The 26,703-nt window shown below is 33.6% G+C and overlaps 1 protein-coding gene across 12 annotated transcripts in view; it reads left to right on the forward strand.

The window, feature by feature from the left end:
* The window catches only part of inaE (inactivation no afterpotential E), a 73,871-nt gene extending 50,229 nt beyond the window's left edge, over positions 1 to 23,642 (forward strand). For 2 of the 12 annotated variants that reach the window (XM_086838980.1, XM_086838982.1), the window contains 3 exons: positions 16,974 to 16,997; positions 18,443 to 18,575; positions 21,410 to 23,642. In XM_086838980.1, coding sequence (XP_086695106.1) covers positions 16,974 to 16,997; positions 18,443 to 18,575; positions 21,410 to 23,308 — 2,056 coding nt within the window. In that variant the 3' untranslated portion in view covers positions 23,309 to 23,642. Of the gene's footprint in view, positions 1 to 16,973; positions 16,998 to 18,442; positions 19,643 to 19,749; positions 19,907 to 20,434; positions 20,982 to 21,409 lie in introns of those variants that run through there. The other 10 variants (XM_086838987.1, XM_086838991.1, XM_086838983.1 and 7 more) reach the window with 10 other exon arrangements.
* Positions 23,643 to 26,703: the final 3,061 nt, after the last annotated feature.

Genomic DNA, 26,703 nt, shown 5'->3' on the forward strand with positions numbered 1-26,703 from the left:
AATTGGAAAAGCTTGTTTTGCTTCCTGAGATGGCCAGAAAGATTCGCCTGTTAATGTTGATCAAGAATATATATGATTTGTAGGGTCGGAAATGGCTCCTTCACTGATTAAATTTATAGTTTCCTCTGCAGGATTCTTGAAATCGAAATTATTGCTTAATAATTTTGTAGTATTTTTTGGGACAGTCAAAGTTTAAAAATCGCATAACTTTGCCAAAAATGCATTAATTTCAATTCGGAAACCGCTCCTGTATTAGTTATTTGGCGCTAAACAAATCTGCTTAATTATTTTTTGGATTTTTCACAATTTTAACGATGTCACCCCTTTCATTTTTTTGAAAAAATTGGAAAAGCTTGTTTTCCTTCCTGAGATGGCCAGAAAGATTCGCCTGTTAATGCTGATCAAGAATATATATGATTTATAGGGTCGGAAATGGCTCCTTCACTGATTAAAATTATAGTTTCCTCTGCAGGATTCTTGAAATCGAAATTATTGCTTAATAATTTTGTAGTATTTTTTGGGACAGTCAAAGTTTAAAAATCGCATAACTTTGTCAAAAATGCATCAATTTCAATTCGGAAAGCGTTCCTGTATTAGTTGTTTGGCGCTTAACAAATCTGCTTACTAATTATAAAGTTTTGAGAAATCCAATTATTTTTTAGATTTTTCACAATTTTAACGATGTAACCCCTTTAATTTTTTTGAAAAAATTGGAAAAGCTTGTTTTGCTTCCTGAGATGGCCAGAAAGATTCGCCTGTTAATGCTGATCAAGAATATATATGATTTATAGGGTCGGAAATGGCTCCTTCACTGATTAAAATTATAGTTTCCTCTGCAGGATTCTTGAAATCGAAATTTTTAATTAATAATTTTGTAGTATTTTTTGGGACAGTCAAAGTTTAAAAATCGCATAACTTTGTCAAAAATGCATCAATTTCAATTCGGAAAGCGTTCCTGTATTAGTTATTTGGCGCTTAACAAATCTGCATACTAATTTTAAAGTTTTGAGAAATCCAATTATTTTTTAGATTTTTCACAATTTTAACGATGTAACCCCTTTAATTTTTTTGAAAAAATTGGAAAAGCTTGTTTTGCTTCCTGAGATGGCCAGAAAGATTCGCCTGTTAATGCTGATCAAGAATATATATGATTTATAGGGTCGGAAATGGCTCCTTCACTGATTAAAATTATAGTTTCCTCTGCAGGATTCTTGAAATCGAAATTTTTAATTAATAATTTTGTAGTATTTTTTGGGACAGTCAAAGTTTAAAAATCGCATAACTTCGTCAAAAATGCATCAATTTTAATTCGGAAAGCGTTCCTGTATTAGTTATTTGGCGCTTAACAAATCTGCATACTAATTTTAAAGTTTTGAGAAATCCAATTATTTTTTAGATTTTTCACAATTTTAACGATGTAACCCCTTTAATTTTTTTGAAAAAATTGGAAAAGCTTGTTTTGCTTCCTGAGATGGCCAGAAAGATTCGCCTGTTAATGCTGATCAAGAATATATATGATTTATAGGGTCGGAAATGGCTCCTTCACTGATTAAAATTATAGTTTCCTCTGCAGGATTCTTGAAATCGAAATTATTGCTTAATAATTTTGTAGTATATTTTGGGACAGTCAAAGTTTAAAAATCGCATAACTTTGTCAAAAATGCATCAATTTCAATTCGGAAAGCGTTCCTGTATTAGTTATTTGGCGCTTAACAAATCTGCTTACTAATTATAAAGTTTTGAGAAATCCAATTATTTTTTAGATTTTTCACAATTTTAACGATGTCACCCCTTTAATTTTTTTGAAAAAATTGGAAAAGCTTGTTTTGCTTCCTGAGATGGCCAGAAAGATTCGCCTGTTAATGCTGATCAAGAATATATATGATTTATAGGGTCGGAAATGGCTCCTTCACAGATTAAAATTATAGTTTCCTCTGCAGAATTCTTGAAATCGAAATTTTTAATGAATAATTTTGTAGTATTTTTTGGGACAGTCAAAGTTTAAAAATCGCATAACTTTGCCAAAAATGCATTAATTTCAATTCGGAAACCGCTCCTGTATTAGTTATTTGGCGCTAAACAAATCTGCTTAATTATTTTTTGGATTTTTCACAATTTTAACGATGTCACCCCTTTCATTTTTTTGAAAAAATTGGAAAAGCTTGTTTTGCTTCCTGAGATGGCCAGAAAGATTCGCCTGTTAATGCTGATCAAGAATATATATGATTTATAGGGTCGGAAATGGCTCCTTCACTGATTAAAATTATAGTTTCCTCTGCAGGATTCTTGAAATCGAAATTATTGCTTAATAATTTTGTAGTATTTTTTGGGACAGTCAAAGTTTAAAAATCGCATAACTTTGTCAAAAATGCATCAATTTCAATTCGGAAAGCGTTCCTGTATTAGTTGTTTGGCGCTTAACAAATCTGCATACTAATTTTAAAGTTTTAAGAAATACAATTATTTTTTATATTTTTCACAATTTTAACGATGTAACCCCTTTAATTTTTTTGAAAAAATTGGAAAAGCTTGTTTTGCTTCCTGAGATGGCCAGAAAGATTCGCCTGTTAATGCTGATCAAGAATATATATGATTTATAGGGTCGGAAATGGCTCCTTCACTGATTAAAATTATAGTTTCCTCTGCAGGATTCTTGAAATCGAAATTTTTAATTAATAATTTTGTAGTATTTTTTGGGACAGTCAAAGTTTAAAAAGAAAGATTCGCCTGATAATGCTGATCAAGAATATATATGATTTGTAGGGTCGGAAATGGCTCCTTCACTGATTAAATTTATAGTTTCCTCTGCAGGATTCTTGAAATCGAAATTTTTAATTAATAATTTTGTAGTATTTTTTGGGACAGTCAAAGTTTAAAAATCTCATAACTTTGTCAAAAATGCATAAATTTCAATTCGGAAAGCGTTCCTGTATTAGTTATTTGGCGCTTAACAAATCTGTTTACTAATTATAAAGTTTTGAGAAATCCAATTATTTTTTAGATTTTTCACAATTTTAACGATGTAACCCCTTTAATTTTTTTGAAAAAATTGGAAAAGCTTGTTTTGCTTCCTGAGATGGCCAGAAAGATTCGCCTGTTAATGCTGATCAAGAATATATATGATTTATAGGGTCGGAAATGGCTCCTTCACTGATTAAAATTATAGTTTCCTCTGCAGGATTCTTGAAATCGAAATTTTTAATTAATAATTTTGTAGTATTTTTTGGGACAGTCAAAGTTTAAAAATCGCATAACTTCGTCAAAAATGCATCAATTTTAATCCGGAAAGCGTTCCTGTATTAGTTATTTGGCGCTTAACAAATCTGCATACTAATTTTAAAGTTTTGAGAAATCCAATTATTTTTTAGATTTTTCACAATTTTAACGATGTAACCCCTTTAATTTTTTTGAAAAAATTGGAAAAGCTTGTTTTGCTTCCTGAGATGGCCAGAAAGATTCGCCTGTTAATGCTGATCAATAATATATATGATTTATAGGGTCGGAAATGGCTCCTTCACTGATTAAAATTATAGTTTCCTCTGCAGGATTCTTGAAATCGAAATTTTTAATTAATAATTTTGTAGTATTTTTTGGGACAGTCAAAGTTTAAAAATCTCATAACTTTGTCAAAAATGCATAAATTTCAATTCGGAAAGCGTTCCTGTATTAGTTATTTGGCGCTTAACAAATCTGCTTACTAATTATAAAGTTTTGAGAAATCCAATTATTTTTTAGATTTTTCACAATTTTAACGATGTAACCCCTTTAATTTTTTTGAAAAAATTGGAAAAGCTTGTTTTGCTTCCTGAGATGGCCAGAAAGATTCGCCTGTTAATGCTGATCAAGAATATATATGATTTATAGGGTCGGAAATGGCTCCTTCACTGATTAAAATTATAGTTTCCTCTGCAGGATTCTTGAAATCGAAATTTTTAATTAATAATTTTGTAGTATTTTTTGGGACAGTCAAAGTTTAAAAATCGCATAACTTCGTCAAAAATGCATCAATTTTAATTCGGAAAGCGTTCCTGTATTAGTTATTTGGCGCTTAACAAATCTGCATACTAATTTTAAAGTTTTGAGAAATCCAATTATTTTTTAGATTTTTCACAATTTTAACGATGTAACCCCTTTAATTTTTTTGAAAAAATTGGAAAAGCTTGTTTTGCTTCCTGAGATGGCCAGAAAGATTCGCCTGTTAATGCTGATCAATAATATATATGATTTATAGGGTCGGAAATGGCTCCTTCACTGATTAAAATTATAGTTTCCTCTGCAGGATTCTTGAAATCGAAATTTTTAATTAATAATTTTGTAGTATTTTTTGGGACAGTCAAAGTTTAAAAATCGCATAACTTTGTCAATAATGCATCAATTTTAATTCGGAAAGCGTTCCTGTATTAGTTATTTGGCGCTTAACAAATCTGCATACTAATTTTAAAGTTTTGAGAAATCCAATTATTTTTTAGATTTTTCACAATTTTAACGATGTAACCCCTTTAATTTTTTTGAAAAAATTGGAAAAGCTTGTTTTGCTTCCTGAGATGGCCAGAAAGATTCGCCTGTTAATGTTGATCAAGAATATATATGATTTGTAGGGTCGGAAATGGCTCCTTCACTGATTAAATTTATAGTTTCCTCTGCAGGATTCTTGAAATCGAAATTATTGCTTAATAATTTTGTAGTATATTTTGGGACAGTCAAAGTTTAAAAATCGCATAACTTTGTCAAAAATGCATCAATTTCAATTCGGAAAGCGTTCCTGTATTAGTTATTTGGCGCTTAACAAATCTGCTTACTAATTATAAAGTTTTGAGAAATCCAATTATTTTTTAGATTTTTCACAATTTTAACGATGTCACCCCTTTAATTTTTTTGAAAAAATTGGAAAAGCTTGTTTTGCTTCCTGAGATGGCCAGAAAGATTCGCCTGTTAATGCTGATCAAGAATATATATGATTTGTAGGGTCGGAAATGGCTCCTTCACTGATTAAAATTATAGTTTCCTCTGCAGGATTCTTGAAATCGAAATTTTTAATTAATAATTTTGTAGTATTTTTTGGGACAGTCAAAGTTTAAAAATCGCATAACTTTGTCAATAATGCATCAATTTTAATTCGGAAAGCGTTCCTGTATTAGTTATTTGGCGCTTAACAAATCTGCATACTAATTTTAAAGTTTTGAGAAATCCAATTATTTTTTAGATTTTTCACAATTTTAACGATGTAACCCCTTTAATTTTTTTGAAAAAATTGGAAAAGCTTGTTTTGCTTCCTGAGATGGCCAGAAAGATTCGCCTGTTAATGTTGATCAAGAATATATATGATTTGTAGGGTCGGAAATGGCTCCTTCACTGATTAAATTTATAGTTTCCTCTGCAGGATTCTTGAAATCGAAATTATTGCTTAATAATTTTGTAGTATATTTTGGGACAGTCAAAGTTTAAAAATCGCATAACTTTGTCAAAAATGCATCAATTTCAATTCGGAAAGCGTTCCTGTATTAGTTATTTGGCGCTTAACAAATCTGCTTACTAATTATAAAGTTTTGAGAAATCCAATTATTTTTTAGATTTTTCACAATTTTAACGATGTCACCCCTTTAATTTTTTTGAAAAAATTGGAAAAGCTTGTTTTCCTTCCTGAGATGGCCAGAAAGATTCGCCTGTTAATGCTGATCAGGAATATATATGATTTGTAGGGTCGGAAATGGCTCCTTCACTGATTAAAATTATAGTTTCCTCTGCAGGATTCTTGAAATCGAAATTTTTAATTAATAATTTTGTAGTATTTTTTGGGACAGTCAAAGTTTAAAAATCGCATAACTTTGTCAAAAATGCATAAATTTCAATTCGGAAAGTGTTCCTGTATTAGTTATTTGGCGCTTAACAAATCTGCTTACTAATTATAAAGTTTTGAGAAATCCAATTATTTTTTAGATTTTTCACAATTTTAACGATGTAACCCCTTTAATTTTTTTGAAAAAATTGGAAAAGCTTGTTTTGCTTCCTGAGATGGCCAGAAAGATTCGCCTGTTAATGTTGATCAAGAATATATATGATTTGTAGGGTCGGAAATGGCTCCTTCACTGATTAAATTTATAGTTTCCTCTGCAGGATTCTTGAAATCGAAATTATTGCTTAATAATTTTGTAGTATATTTTGGGACAGTCAAAGTTTAAAAATCGCATAACTTTGTCAAAAATGCATCAATTTCAATTCGGAAAGCGTTCCTGTATTAGTTATTTGGCGCTTAACAAATCTGCTTACTAATTATAAAGTTTTGAGAAATCCAATTATTTTTTAGATTTTTCACAATTTTAACGATGTCACCCCTTTAATTTTTTTGAAAAAATTGGAAAAGCTTGTTTTGCTTCCTGAGATGGCCAGAAAGATTCGCCTGTTAATGCTGATCAAGAATATATATGATTTGTAGGGTCGGAAATGGCTCCTTCACTGATTAAAATTATAGTTTCCTCTGCAGGATTCTTGAAATCGAAATTTTTAATTAATAATTTTGTAGTATTTTTTGGGACAGTCAAAGTTTAAAAATCGCATAACTTTGTCAATAATGCATCAATTTTAATTCGGAAAGCGTTCCTGTATTAGTTATTTGGCGCTTAACAAATCTGCTTACTAATTATAAAGTTTTGAGAAATCCAATTATTTTTTAGATTTTTCACAATTTTAACGATGTAACCCCTTTAATTTTTTTGAAAAAATTGGAAAAGCTTGTTTTGCTTCCTGAGATGGCCAGAAAGATTCGCCTGTTAATGCTGATCAAGAATATATATGATTTGCAGGGTCGGAAATGGCTCCTTCACTGATTAAATTTATAGTTTCCTCTGCAGGATTCTTGAAATCGAAATTATTGCTTAATAATTTTGTAGTATTTTTTGGGACAGTCAAAGTTTAAAAATCGCATAACTTTGTCAAAAATGCATAAATTTCAATTCGGAAAGCGTTCCTGTATTAGTTATTTGGCGCTTAACAAATCTGCTTACTAATTATAAAGTTTTGAGAAATCCAATTATTTTTTAGATTTTTCACAATTTTAACGATGTAACCCCTTTAATTTTTTTGAAAAAATTGGAAAAGCTTGTTTTGCTTCCTGAGATGGCCAGAAAGATTCGCCTGTTAATGCTGATCAAGAATATATATGATTTATAGGGTCGGAAATGGCTCCTTCACAGATTAAAATTATAGTTTCCTCTGCAGGATTCTTGAAATCGAAATTTTTAATTAATAATTTTGTAGTATTTTTTGGGACAGTCAAAGTTTAAAAATCTCATAACTTTGACAAAAATGCATAAATTTCAATTCGGAAAGCGTTCCTGTATTAGTTATTTGGCGCTTAACAAATCTGCTTACTAATTATAAAGTTTTGAGAAATCCAATTATTTTTTAGATTTTTCACAATTTTAACGATGTAACCCCTTTAATTTTTTTGAAAAAATTGGAAAAGCTTGTTTTGCTTCCTGAGATGGCCAGAAAGATTCGCCTGTTAATGCTGATCAAGAATATATATGATTTATAGGGTCGGAAATGGCTCCTTCACTGATTAAAATTATAGTTTCCTCTGCAGGATTCTTGAAATCGAAATTTTTAATTAATAATTTTGTAGTATTTTTTGGGACAGTCAAAGTTTAAAAATCGCATAACTTTGTCAAAAATGCATCAATTTCAATTCGGAAAGCGTTCCTGTATTAGTTATTTGGCGCTTAACAAATCTGCTTACTAATTATAAAGTTTTGAGAAATCCAATTATTTTTTAGATTTTTCACAATTTTAACGATGTCACCCCTTTAATTTTTTTGAAAAAATTGGAAAAGCTTGTTTTGCTTCCTGAGATGGCCAGAAAGATTCGCCTGTTAATGCTGATCAATAATATATATGATTTATAGGGTCGGAAATGGCTCCTTCACTGATTAAAATTATAGTTTCCTCTGCAGGATTCTTGAAATCGAAATTTTTAATTAATAATTTTGTAGTATTTTTTGGGACAGTCAAAGTTTAAAAATCGCATAACTTTGTCAATAATGCATCAATTTTAATTCGGAAAGCGTTCCTGTATTAGTTGTTTGGCGCTTAACAAATCTGCATACTAATTTTAAAGTTTTGAGAAATCCAATTATTTTTTAGATTTTTCACAATTTTAACGATGTAAGCCCTTTAATTTTTTTGAAAAAATTGGAAAAGCTTGTTTTGCTTCCTGAGATGGCCAGAAAGATTCGCCTGTTAATGCTGATCAAGAATATATATGATTTGTAGGGTCGGAAATGGCTCCTTCACTGATTAAAATTATAGTTTCCTCTGCAGGATTCTTGAAATCGAAATTTTTAATTAATAATTTTGTAGTATTTTTTGGGACAGTCAAAGTTTAAAAATCGCATAACTTTGTCAAAAATGCATCAATTTCAATTCGGAAAGCGTTCCTGTATTAGTTATTTGGCGCTTAACAAATCTGCTTACTAATTATAAAGTTTTGAGAAATCCAATTATTTTTTAGATTTTTCACAATTTTAACGATGTCACCCCTTTAATTTTTTTGAAAAAATTGGAAAAGCTTGTTTTGCTTCCTGAGATGGCCAGAAAGATTCGCCTGTTAATGCTGATCAAGAATATATATGATTTGTAGGGTCGGAAATGGCTCCTTCACTGATTAAAATTATAGTTTCCTCTGCAGGATTCTTGAAATCGAAATTTTTAATTAATAATTTTGTAGTATTTTTTGGGACAGTCAAAGTTTAAAAATCGCATAACTTTGTCAATAATGCATCAATTTTAATTCGGAAAGCGTTCCTGTATTAGTTATTTGGCGCTTAACAAATCTGCATACTAATTTTAAAGTTTTGAGAAATCCAATTATTTTTTAGATTTTTCACAATTTTAACGATGTAACCCCTTTAATTTTTTTGAAAAAATTGGAAAAGCTTGTTTTGCTTCCTGAGATGGCCAGAAAGATTCGCCTGTTAATGTTGATCAAGAATATATATGATTTGTAGGGTCGGAAATGGCTCCTTCACTGATTAAATTTATAGTTTCCTCTGCAGGATTCTTGAAATCGAAATTATTGCTTAATAATTTTGTAGTATATTTTGGGACAGTCAAAGTTTAAAAATCGCATAACTTTGTCAAAAATGCATCAATTTCAATTCGGAAAGCGTTCCTGTATTAGTTATTTGGCGCTTAACAAATCTGCTTACTAATTATAAAGTTTTGAGAAATCCAATTATTTTTTAGATTTTTCACAATTTTAACGATGTCACCCCTTTAATTTTTTTGAAAAAATTGGAAAAGCTTGTTTTCCTTCCTGAGATGGCCAGAAAGATTCGCCTGTTAATGCTGATCAAGAATATATATGATTTGTAGGGTCGGAAATGGCTCCTTCACTGATTAAAATTATAGTTTCCTCTGCAGGATTCTTGAAATCGAAATTTTTAATTAATAATTTTGTAGTATTTTTTGGGACAGTCAAAGTTTAAAAATCGCATAACTTTGTCAAAAATGCATAAATTTCAATTCGGAAAGCGTTCCTGTATTAGTTATTTGGCGCTTAACAAATCTGCTTACTAATTATAAAGTTTTGAGAAATCCAATTATTTTTTAGATTTTTCACAATTTTAACGATGTAACCCCTTTAATTTTTTTGAAAAAATTGGAAAAGCTTGTTTTGCTTCCTGAGATGGCCAGAAAGATTCGCCTGTTAATGTTGATCAAGAATATATATGATTTGTAGGGTCGGAAATGGCTCCTTCACTGATTAAATTTATAGTTTCCTCTGCAGGATTCTTGAAATCGAAATTATTGCTTAATAATTTTGTAGTATATTTTGGGACAGTCAAAGTTTAAAAATCGCATAACTTTGTCAAAAATGCATCAATTTCAATTCGGAAAGCGTTCCTGTATTAGTTATTTGGCGCTTAACAAATCTGCTTACTAATTATAAAGTTTTGAGAAATCCAATTATTTTTTAGATTTTTCACAATTTTAACGATGTCACCCCTTTAATTTTTTTGAAAAAATTGGAAAAGCTTGTTTTGCTTCCTGAGATGGCCAGAAAGATTCGCCTGTTAATGCTGATCAAGAATATATATGATTTGTAGGGTCGGAAATGGCTCCTTCACTGATTAAAATTATAGTTTCCTCTGCAGGATTCTTGAAATCGAAATTTTTAATTAATAATTTTGTAGTATTTTTTGGGACAGTCAAAGTTTAAAAATCGCATAACTTTGTCAATAATGCATCAATTTTAATTCGGAAAGCGTTCCTGTATTAGTTATTTGGCGCTTAACAAATCTGCTTACTAATTATAAAGTTTTGAGAAATCCAATTATTTTTTAGATTTTTCACAATTTTAACGATGTAACCCCTTTAATTTTTTTGAAAAAATTGGAAAAGCTTGTTTTGCTTCCTGAGATGGCCAGAAAGATTCGCCTGTTAATGCTGATCAAGAATATATATGATTTGCAGGGTCGGAAATGGCTCCTTCACTGATTAAATTTATAGTTTCCTCTGCAGGATTCTTGAAATCGAAATTATTGCTTAATAATTTTGTAGTATTTTTTGGGACAGTCAAAGTTTAAAAATCGCATAACTTTGTCAAAAATGCATAAATTTCAATTCGGAAAGCGTTCCTGTATTAGTTATTTGGCGCTTAACAAATCTGCTTACTAATTATAAAGTTTTGAGAAATCCAATTATTTTTTAGATTTTTCACAATTTTAACGATGTAACCCCTTTAATTTTTTTGAAAAAATTGGAAAAGCTTGTTTTGCTTCCTGAGATGGCCAGAAAGATTCGCCTGTTAATGCTGATCAAGAATATATATGATTTATAGGGTCGGAAATGGCTCCTTCACAGATTAAAATTATAGTTTCCTCTGCAGGATTCTTGAAATCGAAATTTTTAATTAATAATTTTGTAGTATTTTTTGGGACAGTCAAAGTTTAAAAATCTCATAACTTTGACAAAAATGCATAAATTTCAATTCGGAAAGCGTTCCTGTATTAGTTATTTGGCGCTTAACAAATCTGCTTACTAATTATAAAGTTTTGAGAAATCCAATTATTTTTTAGATTTTTCACAATTTTAACGATGTAACCCCTTTAATTTTTTTGAAAAAATTGGAAAAGCTTGTTTTGCTTCCTGAGATGGCCAGAAAGATTCGCCTGTTAATGCTGATCAAGAATATATATGATTTATAGGGTCGGAAATGGCTCCTTCACTGATTAAAATTATAGTTTCCTCTGCAGGATTCTTGAAATCGAAATTTTTAATTAATAATTTTGTAGTATTTTTTGGGACAGTCAAAGTTTAAAAATCGCATAACTTTGTCAAAAATGCATCAATTTCAATTCGGAAAGCGTTCCTGTATTAGTTATTTGGCGCTTAACAAATCTGCTTACTAATTATAAAGTTTTGAGAAATCCAATTATTTTTTAGATTTTTCACAATTTTAACGATGTCACCCCTTTAATTTTTTTGAAAAAATTGGAAAAGCTTGTTTTGCTTCCTGAGATGGCCAGAAAGATTCGCCTGTTAATGCTGATCAATAATATATATGATTTATAGGGTCGGAAATGGCTCCTTCACTGATTAAAATTATAGTTTCCTCTGCAGGATTCTTGAAATCGAAATTTTTAATTAATAATTTTGTAGTATTTTTTGGGACAGTCAAAGTTTAAAAATCGCATAACTTTGTCAAAAATGCATCAATTTTAATTCGGAAAGCGTTCCTGTATTAGTTATTTGGCGCTTAACAAATCTGCATACTAATTTTAAAGTTTTGAGAAATCCAATTATTTTTTAGATTTTTCACAATTTTAACGATGTAAGCCCTTTAATTTTTTTGAAAAAATTGGAAAAGCTTGTTTTGCTTCCTGAGATGGCCAGAAAGATTCGCCTGTTAATGCTGATCAAGAATATATATGATTTGCAGGGTCGGAAATGGCTCCTTCACTGATTAAATTTATAGGTTCCTCTGCAGGATTCTTGAAATCGAAATTATTGCTTAATAATTTTGTAGTATTTTTTGGGACAGTCAAAGTTTAAAAATTGCATAACTTTGTCAAAAATGCATAAATTTCAATTCGGAAAGCGTTCCTGTATTAGTTATTTGGCGCTTAACAAATCTGCTTACTAATTATAAAGTTTTGAGAAATCCAATTATTTTTTAGATTTTTCACAATTTTAACGATGTAACCCCTTTAATTTTTTTGAAAAAATTGGAAAAGCTTGTTTTGCTTCCTGAGATGGCCAGAAAGATTCGCCTGTTAATGCTGATCAAGAATATATATGATTTATAGGGTCGGAAATGGCTCCTTCACAGATTAAAATTATAGTTTCCTCTGCAGGATTCTTGAAATCGAAATTTTTAATTAATAATTTTGTAGTATTTTTTGGGACAGTCAAAGTTTAAAAATCTCATAACTTTGTCAAAAATGCATAAATTTCAATTCGGAAAGCGTTCCTGTATTAGTTATTTGGCGCTTAACAAATCTGCTTACTAATTATAAAGTTTTGAGAAATCCAATTATTTTTTAGATTTTTCACAATTTTAACGATGTAACCCCTTTAATTTTTTTGAAAAAATTGGAAAAGCTTGTTTTGCTTCCTGAGATGGCCAGAAAGATTCGCCTGTTAATGCTGATCAAGAATATATATGATTTATAGGGTCGGAAATGGCTCCTTCACAGATTAAAATTATAGTTTCCTCTGCAGGATTCTTGAAATCGAAATTTTTAATTAATAATTTTGTAGTATTTTTTGGGACAGTCAAAGTTTAAAAATCGCATAACTTTGTCAAAAATGCATCAATTTCAATTCGGAAAGCGTTCCTGTATTAGTTATTTGGCGCTTAACAAATCTGCTTACTAATTATAAAGTTTTGAGAAATCCAATTATTTTTTAGATTTTTCACAATTTTAACGATGTCACCCCTTTAATTTTTTTGAAAAAATTGGAAAAGCTTGTTTTGCTTCCTGAGATGGCCAGAAAGATTCGCCTGTTAATGCTGATCAATAATATATATGATTTATAGGGTCGGAAATGGCTCCTTCACTGATTAAAATTATAGTTTCCTCTGCAGGATTCTTGAAATCGAAATTTTTAATTAATAATTTTGTAGTATTTTTTGGGACAGTCAAAGTTTAAAAATCTCATAACTTTGTCAAAAATGCATAAATTTCAATTCGGAAAGCGTTCCTGTATTAGTTATTTGGCGCTTAACAAATCTGCTTACTAATTATAAAGTTTTGAGAAATCCAATTATTTTTTAGATTTTTCACAATTTTAACGATGTAACCCCTTTAATTTTTTTGAAAAAATTGGAAAAGCTTGTTTTGCTTCCTGAGATGGCCAGAAAGATTCGCCTGTTAATGCTGATCAATAATATATATGATTTATAGGGTCGGAAATGGCTCCTTCACTGATTAAAATTATAGTTTCCTCTGCAGGATTCTTGAAATCGAAATTTTTAATTAATAATTTTGTAGTATTTTTTGGGACAGTCAAAGTTTAAAAATCGCATAACTTTGTCAATAATGCATCAATTTTAATTCGGAAAGCGTTCCTGTATTAGTTGTTTGGCGCTTAACAAATCTGCATACTAATTTTAAAGTTTTGAGAAATCCAATTATTTTTTAGATTTTTCACAATTTTAACGATGTAAGCCCTTTAATTTTTTTGAAAAAATTGGAAAAGCTTGTTTTGCTTCCTGAGATGGCCAGAAAGATTCGCCTGTTAATGCTGATCAAGAATATATATGATTTGTAGGGTCGGAAATGGCTCCTTCACTGATTAAAATTATAGTTTCCTCTGCAGGATTCTTGAAATCGAAATTATTGCTTAATAATTTTGTAGTATTTTTTGGGACAGTCAAAGTTTAAAAATCGCATAACTTTGTCAAAAATGCATAAATTTCAATTCGGAAAGCGGTTCTGTATTAGTTATTTGGCGCTTAACAAATCTGCTTACTAATTATAAAGTTTTGAGAAATCCAATTATTTTTTAGATTTTTCACAATTTTAACGATGTAACCCCTTTAATTTTTTTGAAAAAATTGGAAAAGCTTGTTTTGCTTCCTGAGATGGCCAGAAAGATTCGCCTGTTAATGCTGATCAATAATATATATGATTTATAGGGTCGGAAATGGCTCCTTCACTGATTAAAATTATAGTTTCCTCTGCAGGATTCTTGAAATCGAAATTTTTAATTAATAATTTTGTAGTATTTTTTGGGACAGTCAAAGTTTAAAAATCTCATAACTTTGTCAAAAATGCATAAATTTCAATTCGGAAAGCGTTCCTGTATTAGTTATTTGGCGCTTAACAAATCTGCTTACTAATTATAAAGTTTTGAGAAATCCAATTATTTTTTAGATTTTTCACAATTTTAACGATGTAACCCCTTTAATTTTTTTGAAAAAATTGGAAAAGCTTGTTTTGCTTCCTGAGATGGCCAGAAAGATTCGCCTGTTAATGCTGATCAATAATATATATGATTTATAGGGTCGGAAATGGCTCCTTCACTGATTAAAATTATAGTTTCCTCTGCAGGATTCTTGAAATCGAAATTTTTAATTAATAATTTTGTAGTATTTTTTGGGACAGTCAAAGTTTAAAAATCGCATAACTTTGTCAATAATGCATCAATTTTAATTCGGAAAGCGTTCCTGTATTAGTTGTTTGGCGCTTAACAAATCTGCATACTAATTTTAAAGTTTTGAGAAATCCAATTATTTTTTAGATTTTTCACAATTTTAACGATGTAAGCCCTTTAATTTTTTTGAAAAAATTGGAAAAGCTTGTTTTGCTTCCTGAGATGGCCAGAAAGATTCGCCCGTTAATGCTGATCAAGAATATATATGATTTGTAGGGTCGGAAATGGCTCCTTCACTGATTAAAATTATAGTTTCCTCTGCAGGATTCTTGAAATCGAAATTTTTAATTAATAATTTTGTAGTATTTTTTGGGACAGTCAAAGTTTAAAAATCTCATAACTTTGTCAAAAATGCATAAATTTCAATTCGGAAAGCGTTCCTGTATTAGTTATTTGGCGCTTAACAAATCTGCTTACTAATTATAAAGTTTTGAGAAATCCAATTTTTTTTTAGATTTTTCACAATTTTAACGATGTAACCCCTTTAATTTTTTTGAAAAAATTGGAAAAGCTTGTTTTGCTTCCTGAGATGGCCAGAAAGATTAGCCTGTTAATGCTGATCAAGAATATATATGATTTGTAGGGTCGGAAATGGCTCCTTCACTGATTAAATTTATAGTTTCCTCTGCAGGATTCTTGAAATCGAAATTATTGCTTAATAATTTTGTAGTATTTTTTGGGACAGTCAAAGTTTAAAAATCGCATAACTTTGTCAAAAATGCATAAATTTCAATTCGGAAAGCGGTTCTGTATTAGTTATTTGGCGCTTAACAAATCTGCTTACTAATTATAAAGTTTTGAGAAATCCAATTATTTTTTAGATTTTTCACAATTTTAACGATGTAACCCCTTTAATTTTTTTGAAAAAATTGGAAAAGCTTGTTTTGCTTCCTGAGATGGCCAGAAAGATTCGCCTGTTAATGCTGATCAAGAATATATATGATTTATAGGGTCGGAAATGGCTCCTTCACAGATTAAAATTATAGTTTCCTCTGCAGGATTCTTGAAATCGAAATTTTTAATTAATAATTTTGTAGTATTTTTTGGGACAGTCAAAGTTTAAAAATCGCATAACTTTGCCAAAAATGCATTAATTTCAATTCGGAAACCGCTCCTGTATTAGTTATTTGGCGCTAAACAAATCTGCTTACTAATTTTAAAGTTTTGAGAAATCCAATTATTTTTTGGATTTTTCAAAATTTTAACGATGTCACCCCTTTCATTTTTTTGAAAAAATTGAAAAAGCTTGTTTTGCTTCCTGAGATGGCCAGAAAGATTTGCCTATTAATGCTGATCAAGAAAATGTATAAAATATAGGGTCGGAAATGAGTGCTTATCCGCTTTACAAGCTCCTGACTGAAATAATAACACCCTGCAATTATTTAAATATATAGTTTATAATTACGACAGGTAGTCTAATTTCTGTTAAATATAAAACAAATACTTATAGTTAAGGGTAAACAAATACGAATATAAAATAAATTAAATCGCAACAGATAAGATACAACCGTGTATTATAATCAATCCATGTCCCTAATATAATAGATAACGTTGGGAACTACATTTGAACTGGCAACAATAACTTATTAGGACTACTATTTCGGTCATTAATTTAAGGTTCTTTGTTTTTTTTTTTTTTTTTTTTTTTTTTGAGCAATTTTGCTCGTACTGAAGATATATTAAAATTACAGGGTATCACTTCATAAGCTGTGAATTAATTAGGCGAAGCGCTCACATGTTGCTTGCTTCTGCTTTCTTTCGGTTTTGTTGTGTTTATGTTTTTGGCTTCGAACCTATTTTATTTCCACGGTACCAATTCTGTTTGCCACAGTCCCAAGTCCCAAAGTCCTGATTTATTCCTTAAAAAAGGCTACGTATTCATGTCCCAAAAAAAAAGCTGCTAAAAGATATCAATTCTGGAGTGTAGTACTTTTTACCAGGAATTTCTGAAAATATCGTTAGATTAATGCTGTATCTATTTGTGACGGGAAAACTGATGATCAATATTTTATAAGATTTATAGTTTAAAATAATGTTGCTAAAATTTTAATTATAGAGGTTAACAAAAAAATATATTTATATATATATTTTTTTATATTTCAAATTTCCATATGTCAAACTTTGCGGTATTTTGGATTGAGCAATATTTTTCATAGATTTCTAATTAAAAAATATTTCAAATAACCAATTAAATTGTCATTTAAAGTTTAGAAGTTCTTAAAAATATATATATTTAATTTGATGTGCACTTTTTGGGGCATGAATACGCTGCTTGAAATTAGAGAAAAGAAATTAATTTTGAAAATGTTTTGCAGGCAAAAATACGACAGTGGTTGGAGGTAGGCACACACAAACACACAACGACACATACACCTGCACCCGCATCTACACACAGATACGAGCACGCAAACGCATTAAAAAAATTAAAAAAAAAAAAAACAGATGGGAAGAAGAGCTTGAGCGGCGCTGCAGTAACTCAACTCGATCTCTATCTCTATCTCTTCTGTCTCTCTCTCTCTCTCTCTCCCACTACTCTCTCTTTCTTTCTCTTGCCCATGCTCGTGCTCCCTCTCTAACTTACACTCCCTTTCTTTTGCATACTTTCTACGTGTCGTTTACCTTGTTATGCATTTCATAAATTCTCGAATTCATGAAATCTGCTTAGTCCCCTGTTTATGCGAAGCCCACGAATTCATGAATTTATATTAAAAAAAAAAAAAGATGGCAGTTTATGTAATAATAAACTTATTGCTTATTGGTAAACAAAACAAATGGAAACTTATAAATTATATTAGATCTTTTTTTTTTATAATATAACACCAAAAGAATCTGAGTAATGCCATATCAATTTTAGCTTTATATGCCACCTAATTTAATAATAAACTTAATTACATGAAATTATATTTAAGGACTCTCATTTTCCCCCAATTCATAAACTAGAATAAATTTATAAATACATGAATTCGGCTTCGCATAAACACAATAGTAGCTTGTTTGGTTTGTGTGTGATAAACTAGTGACAATCTCTGAGTTTTAGAGAACCTCCTCACATTGAATTTCCTTTTCATTTTCTTATTTTTCTGTTTTGTAAGTCTTTGTTGCATGAGAAAGTACCACCGGCTGCATGTCTCGCCCATTTCTTTATCAGACTCGTCTCCTCCTTCTCGTTCTTGTTGTCTTTCTCTCGCTGTCGCCCTGTCCAGCTCTCGTTAGAGTATTAGCTAATTATGATTCATGATTAACAGTCCCCGCATGAACTCAGGCCCTTTAAAATATTGCCTAAAAACTTCTTTAAATTATATAGAAAAGTGTAACGGAAATCCCTTCAGATTCCAAAAATCAAGATTTGAAGATTCAAGATTCCTATCATACGAATAATTAAATTTCCATTATAATAACCTTTTAGAGAAATAGTTAAGAACTCGATTTTGAGCTCTTAAGATCTTCAAAATATAGTTAATTGTTTGGGTTTATTTGTTAATTTTTTAAATGTTATGCTAAACCCCAAAGAAACATTTAAAATCTACATTGTAAAAGCAGATTACTTATTATAAATATATAGAAATGACTAATGTTTTGTTTTAAGAGTTCATAAATGTAAATAGAAACATAAACTTTGTAGTTTGATCAAGCTTTTTTGGCCTTCAAATTTAATTAGGAGGAATTTCCGTAATACATTTATTACTTAGATAGTAGATACCTACATAGCTATATAGCTATATATATTTTCAGTAAACTCTTGCCACAAACTGTATTTCATTAAAGATCTTGTGTATTTTTTCAGAAATGTTCTAAAGAACCGGGAGCCTGTTTACCAAGCCATCTGGGCCGATTCCACAGACTTTGACGAAGTGCTCATCTCGCCGGTGATGTTGCAGGATCATATGCCCGACAAGGTCCTTGCCGCCCTCAAGAAGGTAATTGGGGAGGTCGATGACGATCGCAGCTCCTCGGTGCACAGCTATTCCACAGCCAGTTGATCGGACCAAATCCGACTTGGAAATGGAGTGGAATGGAATGGATAGCGATACCGATTCTGATACCGATACCGACACCTTACACCACGTCGTCTTCGTCGTTGTCCTAGAACCGTATATATAGTCTAACTAGCCCTTAGCATATACATATATATATATATAGAGTACGCAGCACCGATCTAGTTAGTTTGGTTCGTCTGAATTGTACCGTACTGTACCTTGCCCTTAGTGTAGCCTTAAGGCCATAGGTCGCCGAACCGAAGCCACGCAAGCCACAAAACCACCAACCAACCACAAACTCATTACGAACCCCAACAGTTACACCAAACACTTACACACACCTGTGCGCCACAATCTATCAACATATTTTTGTAAAGCCAATTACGATTAACGCTATATCTAGTCTAAGGCCAACACTCCCTTATGGTTTCAGTGCATTTGTTGAATTGTGCGACATTTATTTGTTTATTGTATTTATTTATTGCCGTTTTGCTTTAGTTTTTTTTTTTTTTGTTTTTTGTCAAATACCAAGACATACTCGCCTTGGGACAAGTGTGTGTTTAGAGTTAGGAACCCCAGATACTTAGCCAGCACCACACACTAATCGTAATATTTATCTTGTATTTATCGCTGTGTGAGGCACTGACAATGGACTTTAAATGTTTACAATTACTTCTAAGTTTAATTTATGTACTTGTATTTTATGTTTAGATCGCTTAAGAGTAAACCAATGGCTTTATAATAACAAGATGATACGTGAAAGCAAACCTAGGTTCTTCTAAATATTTTTTTATATGTATATTAATGTATAAACGTTATGCATCTTGTCATTATAAGGTCCTAGACTAATCCTTGCCCAATAGTCGTCTAAGTGAAAGAATTGTAATTTGCATTTCGTTTATTTAATCTCCGCGTTACGCTCTCTATACTTATATCTCTTATTTATATACATTTTTTTCTCTTAAATCTGTTTGTTTTATATGACGAATATACACAGCCACAACTAATTATTAATTTTGATTTGTAACCATCCCAGAGGTGGGCAAGTGTAGGACTTGTAGTAGATTTGTAATTCTTGTAAGTAGCATTATCGAAGCCCTGTCTTTCCCACTAGAATGTACTGCAGATGGAACTGATTTTGACGAAATGTGAAGCAATGCTCGAATGTTATATGTTTGGCAAGAGTATCATCGTATCGGTTTCAAAATTATTGCACACACAACTTTTGATGATGATTTTCATATTGAGTTCTTTATCCGGATTTCATTTTGGTAAGTTTGTTCAATTTAATTTTTATTTAAGCCTCGATTTATTATACCTAATCACTCACACACACACACAATCAATTACTGACCCCCAAAAAAAAAAATCTGCTGCATGGGAATGGATGTTACATAAATTGTTGTAAAGCTTCTGGAATGGCAAAAATCATGTGATAGACGAAGTAGTTGCGCTTTCCGCTGAGCTGGGATGAAGACTTGCCCTTCGCTGTGAGCTATGTAGTTGCAATGAGAGAGTAGTGGTCAGGCAGGCTACAGGATGACCCCGTGACCCCCACACTTCCTAAAATCAATATTCAGACCGATTCGACCCGCCCCCAAGAGATACATTTCTCCGATTTAGATCAAATAACTTGTGAAATCACTTATCAACTTATTTATGCTTTCGTTTTGCTTCTTTTCGACGATATGCGTATGTGAAAAATACCGATTATCGATAACCGATTACCATTTTTACCAATTACCGATTTGTATGTGACCCGATCATCCGATAATCCGACCATCCGATGATGTGCGCAGGTCGTGTCTTGTAGAGATCGAACCGCAAAGGCATGTACCACTCGTAGACGTAATGATAACACGACAATAACTACAACTACAACAGTTACAACTACAACAACTACGACAACACAAGATACAGATACCAGGTACAGCCGCCAGCGTAATTCTATTTAAGAAAAACAAAACAAAAAAAAATGTAATCATTAAACCAACGACTAAAAGCAACTTTCCATTTTGCTCTCGTTAAAACCAAACTTATTTCTTAAATATGTCAACCGAATTACAAGTCTCTTTCTCTCTCTCTCTACCTCTCTCTATGTATATTTCTCTCTCCCGCTCTTAACCCAACTTCAAACAAAAAAACCAAACAAACAACCCAACAATTTTGTAAACTCTCTAAATGTAATCGTACTCGCTGTATATGTACAACGAAAACCAATCTCGATATTGTGTCTTGCACCTGTAAGCTCCTATCCAACTAACCAAACCACACCTCTACCACAGCGACCTATCGAACTATTTAACTGTCGAGTCATGAGCAATAAATCTGTACTGTACTACCCCCCACTCGCTTCACTTTGACGCAACTGTACTTAGTCACTCGCTATCTGCATCTGTCTCTTTCCTCTCTCTCTCTCGCTCATCTGTCACACTGCTGTACATACATGCATCCCACTCTCTCGCTCGCAACATCTACTCGTCTCTTTCTGCATTCATATGTAACTAACTACGAGCTGTATAAATCACGATTGATTTGATTGATTGGTTTCTTGTCTTGAATTCATTAAGCCAAACTTTGCGTTTATATTTGCTACAAAAAAATCGAATCTATTTACAACTAGTTTGTAATTGTTTTTAAAAAAAGATCAAGTATAAACGAAAAGAATCAAATCAAATCAAATTCTAGTAGGACTACAATGTAGACCTTTATCAAGGCTTAGAGCTCAAATCATGCAAACACTGATACTTTTCCCTCTCACCATTTCCCCTTAGGTTGTAACAACGAGTGGGCCACGCAAGCCCCAGCGTCAGACCTCGAATGCATTCTCCACAGCATCGAATGAAGGGCAGGATCAGGATCAGGACCAGAAACCGCAGCCGCATTGCAGCGGTTATGGGACAACGGATCCGATGCGCCGATCCGGACCAGAAACGGACACGGACTCCGGCCAGATGCAAACGTCAGCGCAATCGCAGCACTGCAAGCGGCCCTCGCAAAGTTCCTACACAAATCTGAGCAACTGCCTCGCCCTGACGCCGACGGCGCAGCACAAACTCTGCCTGGAGACGTCCTTCACCAATGGCTCAGCGCCGCCATTGCAGCCACAGCGCCTCTGCTCGGCCACCGGCTGTGGTGGTAGCAAGGCGTCCTCACTGGCGGGCAGCATTTTTGGACGCAGCCAGCTCAGCTCGGCCACCACGCCGTACGACATATCAAGCGCCCTGGACGACAGCCTGGCCACGGTGGCCCTGCGCCAGAGTCCATCGTTGATGAGCTCAGAGACGACGGGGACGGTCATTGGAAATGCCGAACCGTTTCCGGAGGAGGTGGCAATTCCTCGCCTCAAGGCGGTGGCCTTTGACATGGCCCTGACCCCACCGCCGTCGCTGCCAGAGAGATCCCTGCTGGAACGACAGCATTCCGAGAAGAAACCCAGATCGCTGCCATTGGCCCAGGTGCAGGCCCTGCGGAGAGCCTCGGATGCCGGCGGTGCAGTGCCGCAGGGCGTGGACCTATTGCATGATGACTGGTACGGCCTGGCACCACTGGCCAGCCCCGAGACTCTGTCCGAGATCTCCAGCGTCTCCTCGCGCACCAGCGTCCCCATCAGCCTGGCCAACAGCATCGAGCGGTATCTGCAGCACATGGGCGTGGCCGGGCCCAAGGTGCCGCTGGAGGACATTTTTGAGTCGCAGCTGCATACGCCCAAGGTCATGCGGAGAGCGCCCAAGTTCACCGAGAATCTGGCTGGCTGTGCGGAGGATAGCAGGACCCAGGATCAATACAAGCGACTGGGTCGGGTCTTTGTCACCTTTCCGCGCATCTTCCCGGATCAGTCGCCGGCGGCGCACAGCCTCGACTCCAGTGACGACAGCTTCGAGTCAGCCTCGGCCCACAGCCTGCAGAGGCTGAAGCTGCCCCATGCTGCCAATGCGGTGCAGAGTTCCAAATCGGCCGATCCCCTGGATGGGGATCAGGATCATGTGCCAGCGAGGCCAGCGCCACCGGTGAAGAAGCTAACCTTCAGCGACAGCGACATCCTGACGGAAGAGCACTGCCTGCGACTTTGTCCCCATTGTCCCTGCGGCCGAGATGCCCAGCGCGGCTGCTGCACTCGCTCAGAGCATGCCAAATGCGGTTCCGAGGGCTCCGCGGACACGAGTTTCTATAGTGCCAGCTCATCACTGGAGCAGTTTGCAACGCCGGCTCGTCAGAATGGCGGTCCCCACCTGGAGGAGATTCTCATGCGACCCGGCGTCCTGGAATCCCACTTCCCCGTCCTGGGCGGTGGCAATGGCATAGAGACTCCGGCGCTGGTGGCACCCGCCTCGCCCTCGCCGCTTAGCAATGGCAAGAAACCGGATGTGGTCGGTGGAAGGGTGCGGAAGCGCCTCTCCTCGGAGGAGTTTGTCTTCTCGCGCAGCGATGATCTGTCCAGCCTAGTACAAATCGGTGATAGAGGTGCCGGTTCTCCGGCGGGACGACGGCGCAAGGGTTGCGTCTATCCGGCCGGGAATAGTCTCCGGTTGGATGCAGCTGCCGCTGCTGCTGCTGCCTCGGCATCGCCCACGTCCATTAGCAAATTTACCCGTGCCCGAGTAGCAGCCGGGGGATCTGGCAGCGGATCGGGAGCCAAGCAGGTCGCTGCCAATAACGAAAGTAATGTTTAATAGTTGTAAGTTGTAAGCAGTACCTTACCTGGACACAGCGATGATACTCGTAACCCGTAACTGGCAACTCGTAACTCGAAGCCCGTAAGCCGCAATCTATAAATATTGTAATTGCTTTCACAGGAGCCATCCACAAACCGATTGGGAAAAGACAAACCAACCAGGAAACTAACATTTTACCGATTACCTAAGAAGCTACATTTAGCGTTAACACACACACACACACACACACATACACATGGGCGTTTACTATGAAATAAATGCAACATATATTTTTTTGTGCAGCCGAACCCCAATCGAAAAGAAATTTTAATAAAACGTTTTAAAAAATAAATAATATCTGCTGTTTAATTTAATTGATTGGGTGCTGAATGACAATTTGTATTAAAAATCAAATTTGTTGTTTTTGTAGATTTTGTTGTTTTTGTTGTTGTTGTAATTTTTGTTGTTTTTGTTGTTGTTGTAATTTTTGTTGTTTTTGTTGTTGTTGTTGTTGTAATTTTTGTTGTTGTTGTTGTTGTAATTTTTGTTGTTGTTGTTGTTGTAATTTTTGTTGTTGTTGTAATTGATGTTGTTGTTGTTGTACATACTGTATACTTCGTGCGGTTGTGTGTTGTGCATACTGTGTAAATCGTGCGGTTGTGTGTTGCAAAACCAAGCCTTCGATGCGCTCGATGTCGCTTAATTTTCAACCTGAAATACCAGGCGAACAGAAATCAGCAGCAAGCAAATTTAATTTTTTGCAAATTCATTTTACCCCCCAAAAGTATGCTACACCACCCCCAAAAGTATGCAATTACAAAAATATAAACCACTTGCCAGTGTCACCACACCCTAGAATTGTTGGCCAGTGTGTCCATAATGAAATTTTTGGATTGCGCGGTTTATCGATTAATTTATCGGTGGCGGTTAATTTAAATTCAAATTTGAATTTTGCACACTTTTGCCAGTGTGACCATATTGTAACTTTTGACCAGTGTGGCCATATTGTGAACATTCGGTTGACTGATTTATCGATTAATTTATCGTTGGCGGACAATTTAAATTTAAATTTGAATTTTGCACTTTTCGCCAGCCTGACCATATTGTATATTTTGGGCAGTAAGACCATATTGTAAACTTTCAGTGCGTGACTTATCCATTAATTCATCGTTGGCGGTCAATTTAAATTCGAATTTGGCGGTTAAGCTAAATTGCACTACTTAGAGAATAAGGCATCGATTCCCGTGGCAATTTCTTAATTTTCGACCTGAAATACCAGGCGAACAGAAAGCAGCAGCAAACAAATTTAATTTTTTGCCAATTCATTGTAATATATGCAAATTTTTGTTATTGTGACCAGGTCGTTTTTCACTGATTATCTTATATTTTGGGCTTTTATCGTCATCGAAACTTATCGATTTACCAACGTGGCGGCAACTGATCGACTATTTAAATTCAAATTTTTCGTTTAACTAATGGGGCGGGTACTGATAATTTATTTGAATTTGAATTCAAATTTGGCGGTTCAATTATTATATTTTCCGTCTTTTGTTTTTGTAAATTTAAGACAACAACAACAACAACAAAAACAACTTATTATGAACAACAGGTTGGCGGCAACTGATCTACTTAAATTCAAATTTAAATTAGTTGATTAACTGATAGGGCGGGTACTAAAAGTCTATTTGAATTTGAATTCAAATTTGGCGGGCGTTGTGAGATTATAGTTGTACATCTAACTACAACATAACTAATTTCGGTTTGCTTGCGGATTTTCATCGGTCTTTTAAATTTGAATTCAAATTTATCGATTTACTTGGCGGCAATTGATCGACAATTTAAATTCAAATTAACTGAAAGGGCGGGTACTGATAGTTTGTTTGAATTCAAATTTGCCAGGTAAATTAACATACTTTTTGTCTTTTCTTGTTGTAAATTATTATTGTTGTTAAAAGTTGTTAAATTGTAATTTAAATTTATCGATTTACTTACGTGGCGGAAACTGATCGACTATTTAAATTCAAATTCAAATTTGTCGGATAACTCAAATGGCGGTTACTGATGGCGCACTAAAATTTAAATTCAAATTCGGCGGTTAATCAATGTATGTCTCTTTTTTTTTGTAAATTGTTGTTGATGCTAAATAGTTGTTGTAAAATATTTTTGAATAATACGATAATCTTTATTCTATTAAAGGTAATATGAAAAATACTCAATATGGAAGTTATATTTTTTACTATACATAATACATACATGTCATATTATTTACCGCTAGGCTTATGTACACACTTAAAGGGTTTTGAATTGAATGAATATTTTTTTCTCGGTACTATGAATAGATATATATGTATGTACGTACATTTCTTGGGATGTGTGTGTGTGTGTGTGTGTGTGTGTCGCTGCTGGCACATACACTTTTATTTTAATTAATTTGTTTTTTTTTTGTAGGCCATTCAATAGCTCTTAGCAGGTGTGGCAAATGGCAACATAAAGTGAATATAGAACAGAAGTCCTTGCAACACTATTGGTTGCCTAATGAAGTCCTTAATCATTCTTTATTAAAGGTCGACCAACTCCAGGAAATTTGAAATATAAAAGCAATCTTAAAAGAACTTACTTATGTTGTGTTGTGTGAGCAAATTTTGGTTTAAAAATTCGTTTTGTGACCAGAAGATTGAGTCTTCATGTTGCAAGGGCCACCAATGTTTGCACCTGCCGCAGCTGTTAAGATGGCTCAGAATGCCCCAATTGCTTACAAATTATGTACATCATCATTATTGTGATCACTGATATGCATTAATTTAATTAATTTGCTTTCTGCTTTCTGCTGCATTGTTTTGTCAGTTAACGAACGCTATGTAGCAATCAGTACCATAACTTATTGAAGTTGAAGTTAAATTATATATGTAATTATCGATACAAAACATGTACATTTTGCCAGTTGAATATATATATATATATGTATGTATATATTGAACTTGTCGTTCCTATGTACACACACCCATAACAGAAGAAACATACACACAGATTACTGTTTAGAACTCAAATCACAATACATTTCCATGTCCATTATTGGCGTCACTTGGGCATACGAATCCATCAGATACGCATGAGAAAGTATCTGGTATCTCTATCTATGTATATTGCCCACCTTACAATTCGATTCTATTCCGTGAAAAGAATATACAATTATGATACGGAATACAGCTATGATATATATAGGTATATATATATATTGAGCTTAATTTGTCATAGATCGTAGATCGCCAAAGTTCTACCCAAGTTGGAGAGAGTCCCGGAAGAAACTATTTAACAATCCGAGACACTCACGAGTTCTGATGGTGTATTATTTTCTGTTTTTCTCGTTTTTTTTTTGTTTTCGTTTTCGTTTTTTTTTTTGTTTTTTGTTTTGT

This window comes from Drosophila serrata, unplaced genomic scaffold (assembly GCF_035046125.1).
Source record: "Drosophila serrata isolate PLE 108 unplaced genomic scaffold, ASM3504612v1 contig_362, whole genome shotgun sequence".
Lineage (NCBI taxonomy): Eukaryota > Metazoa > Arthropoda > Insecta > Diptera > Drosophilidae > Drosophila > Drosophila serrata.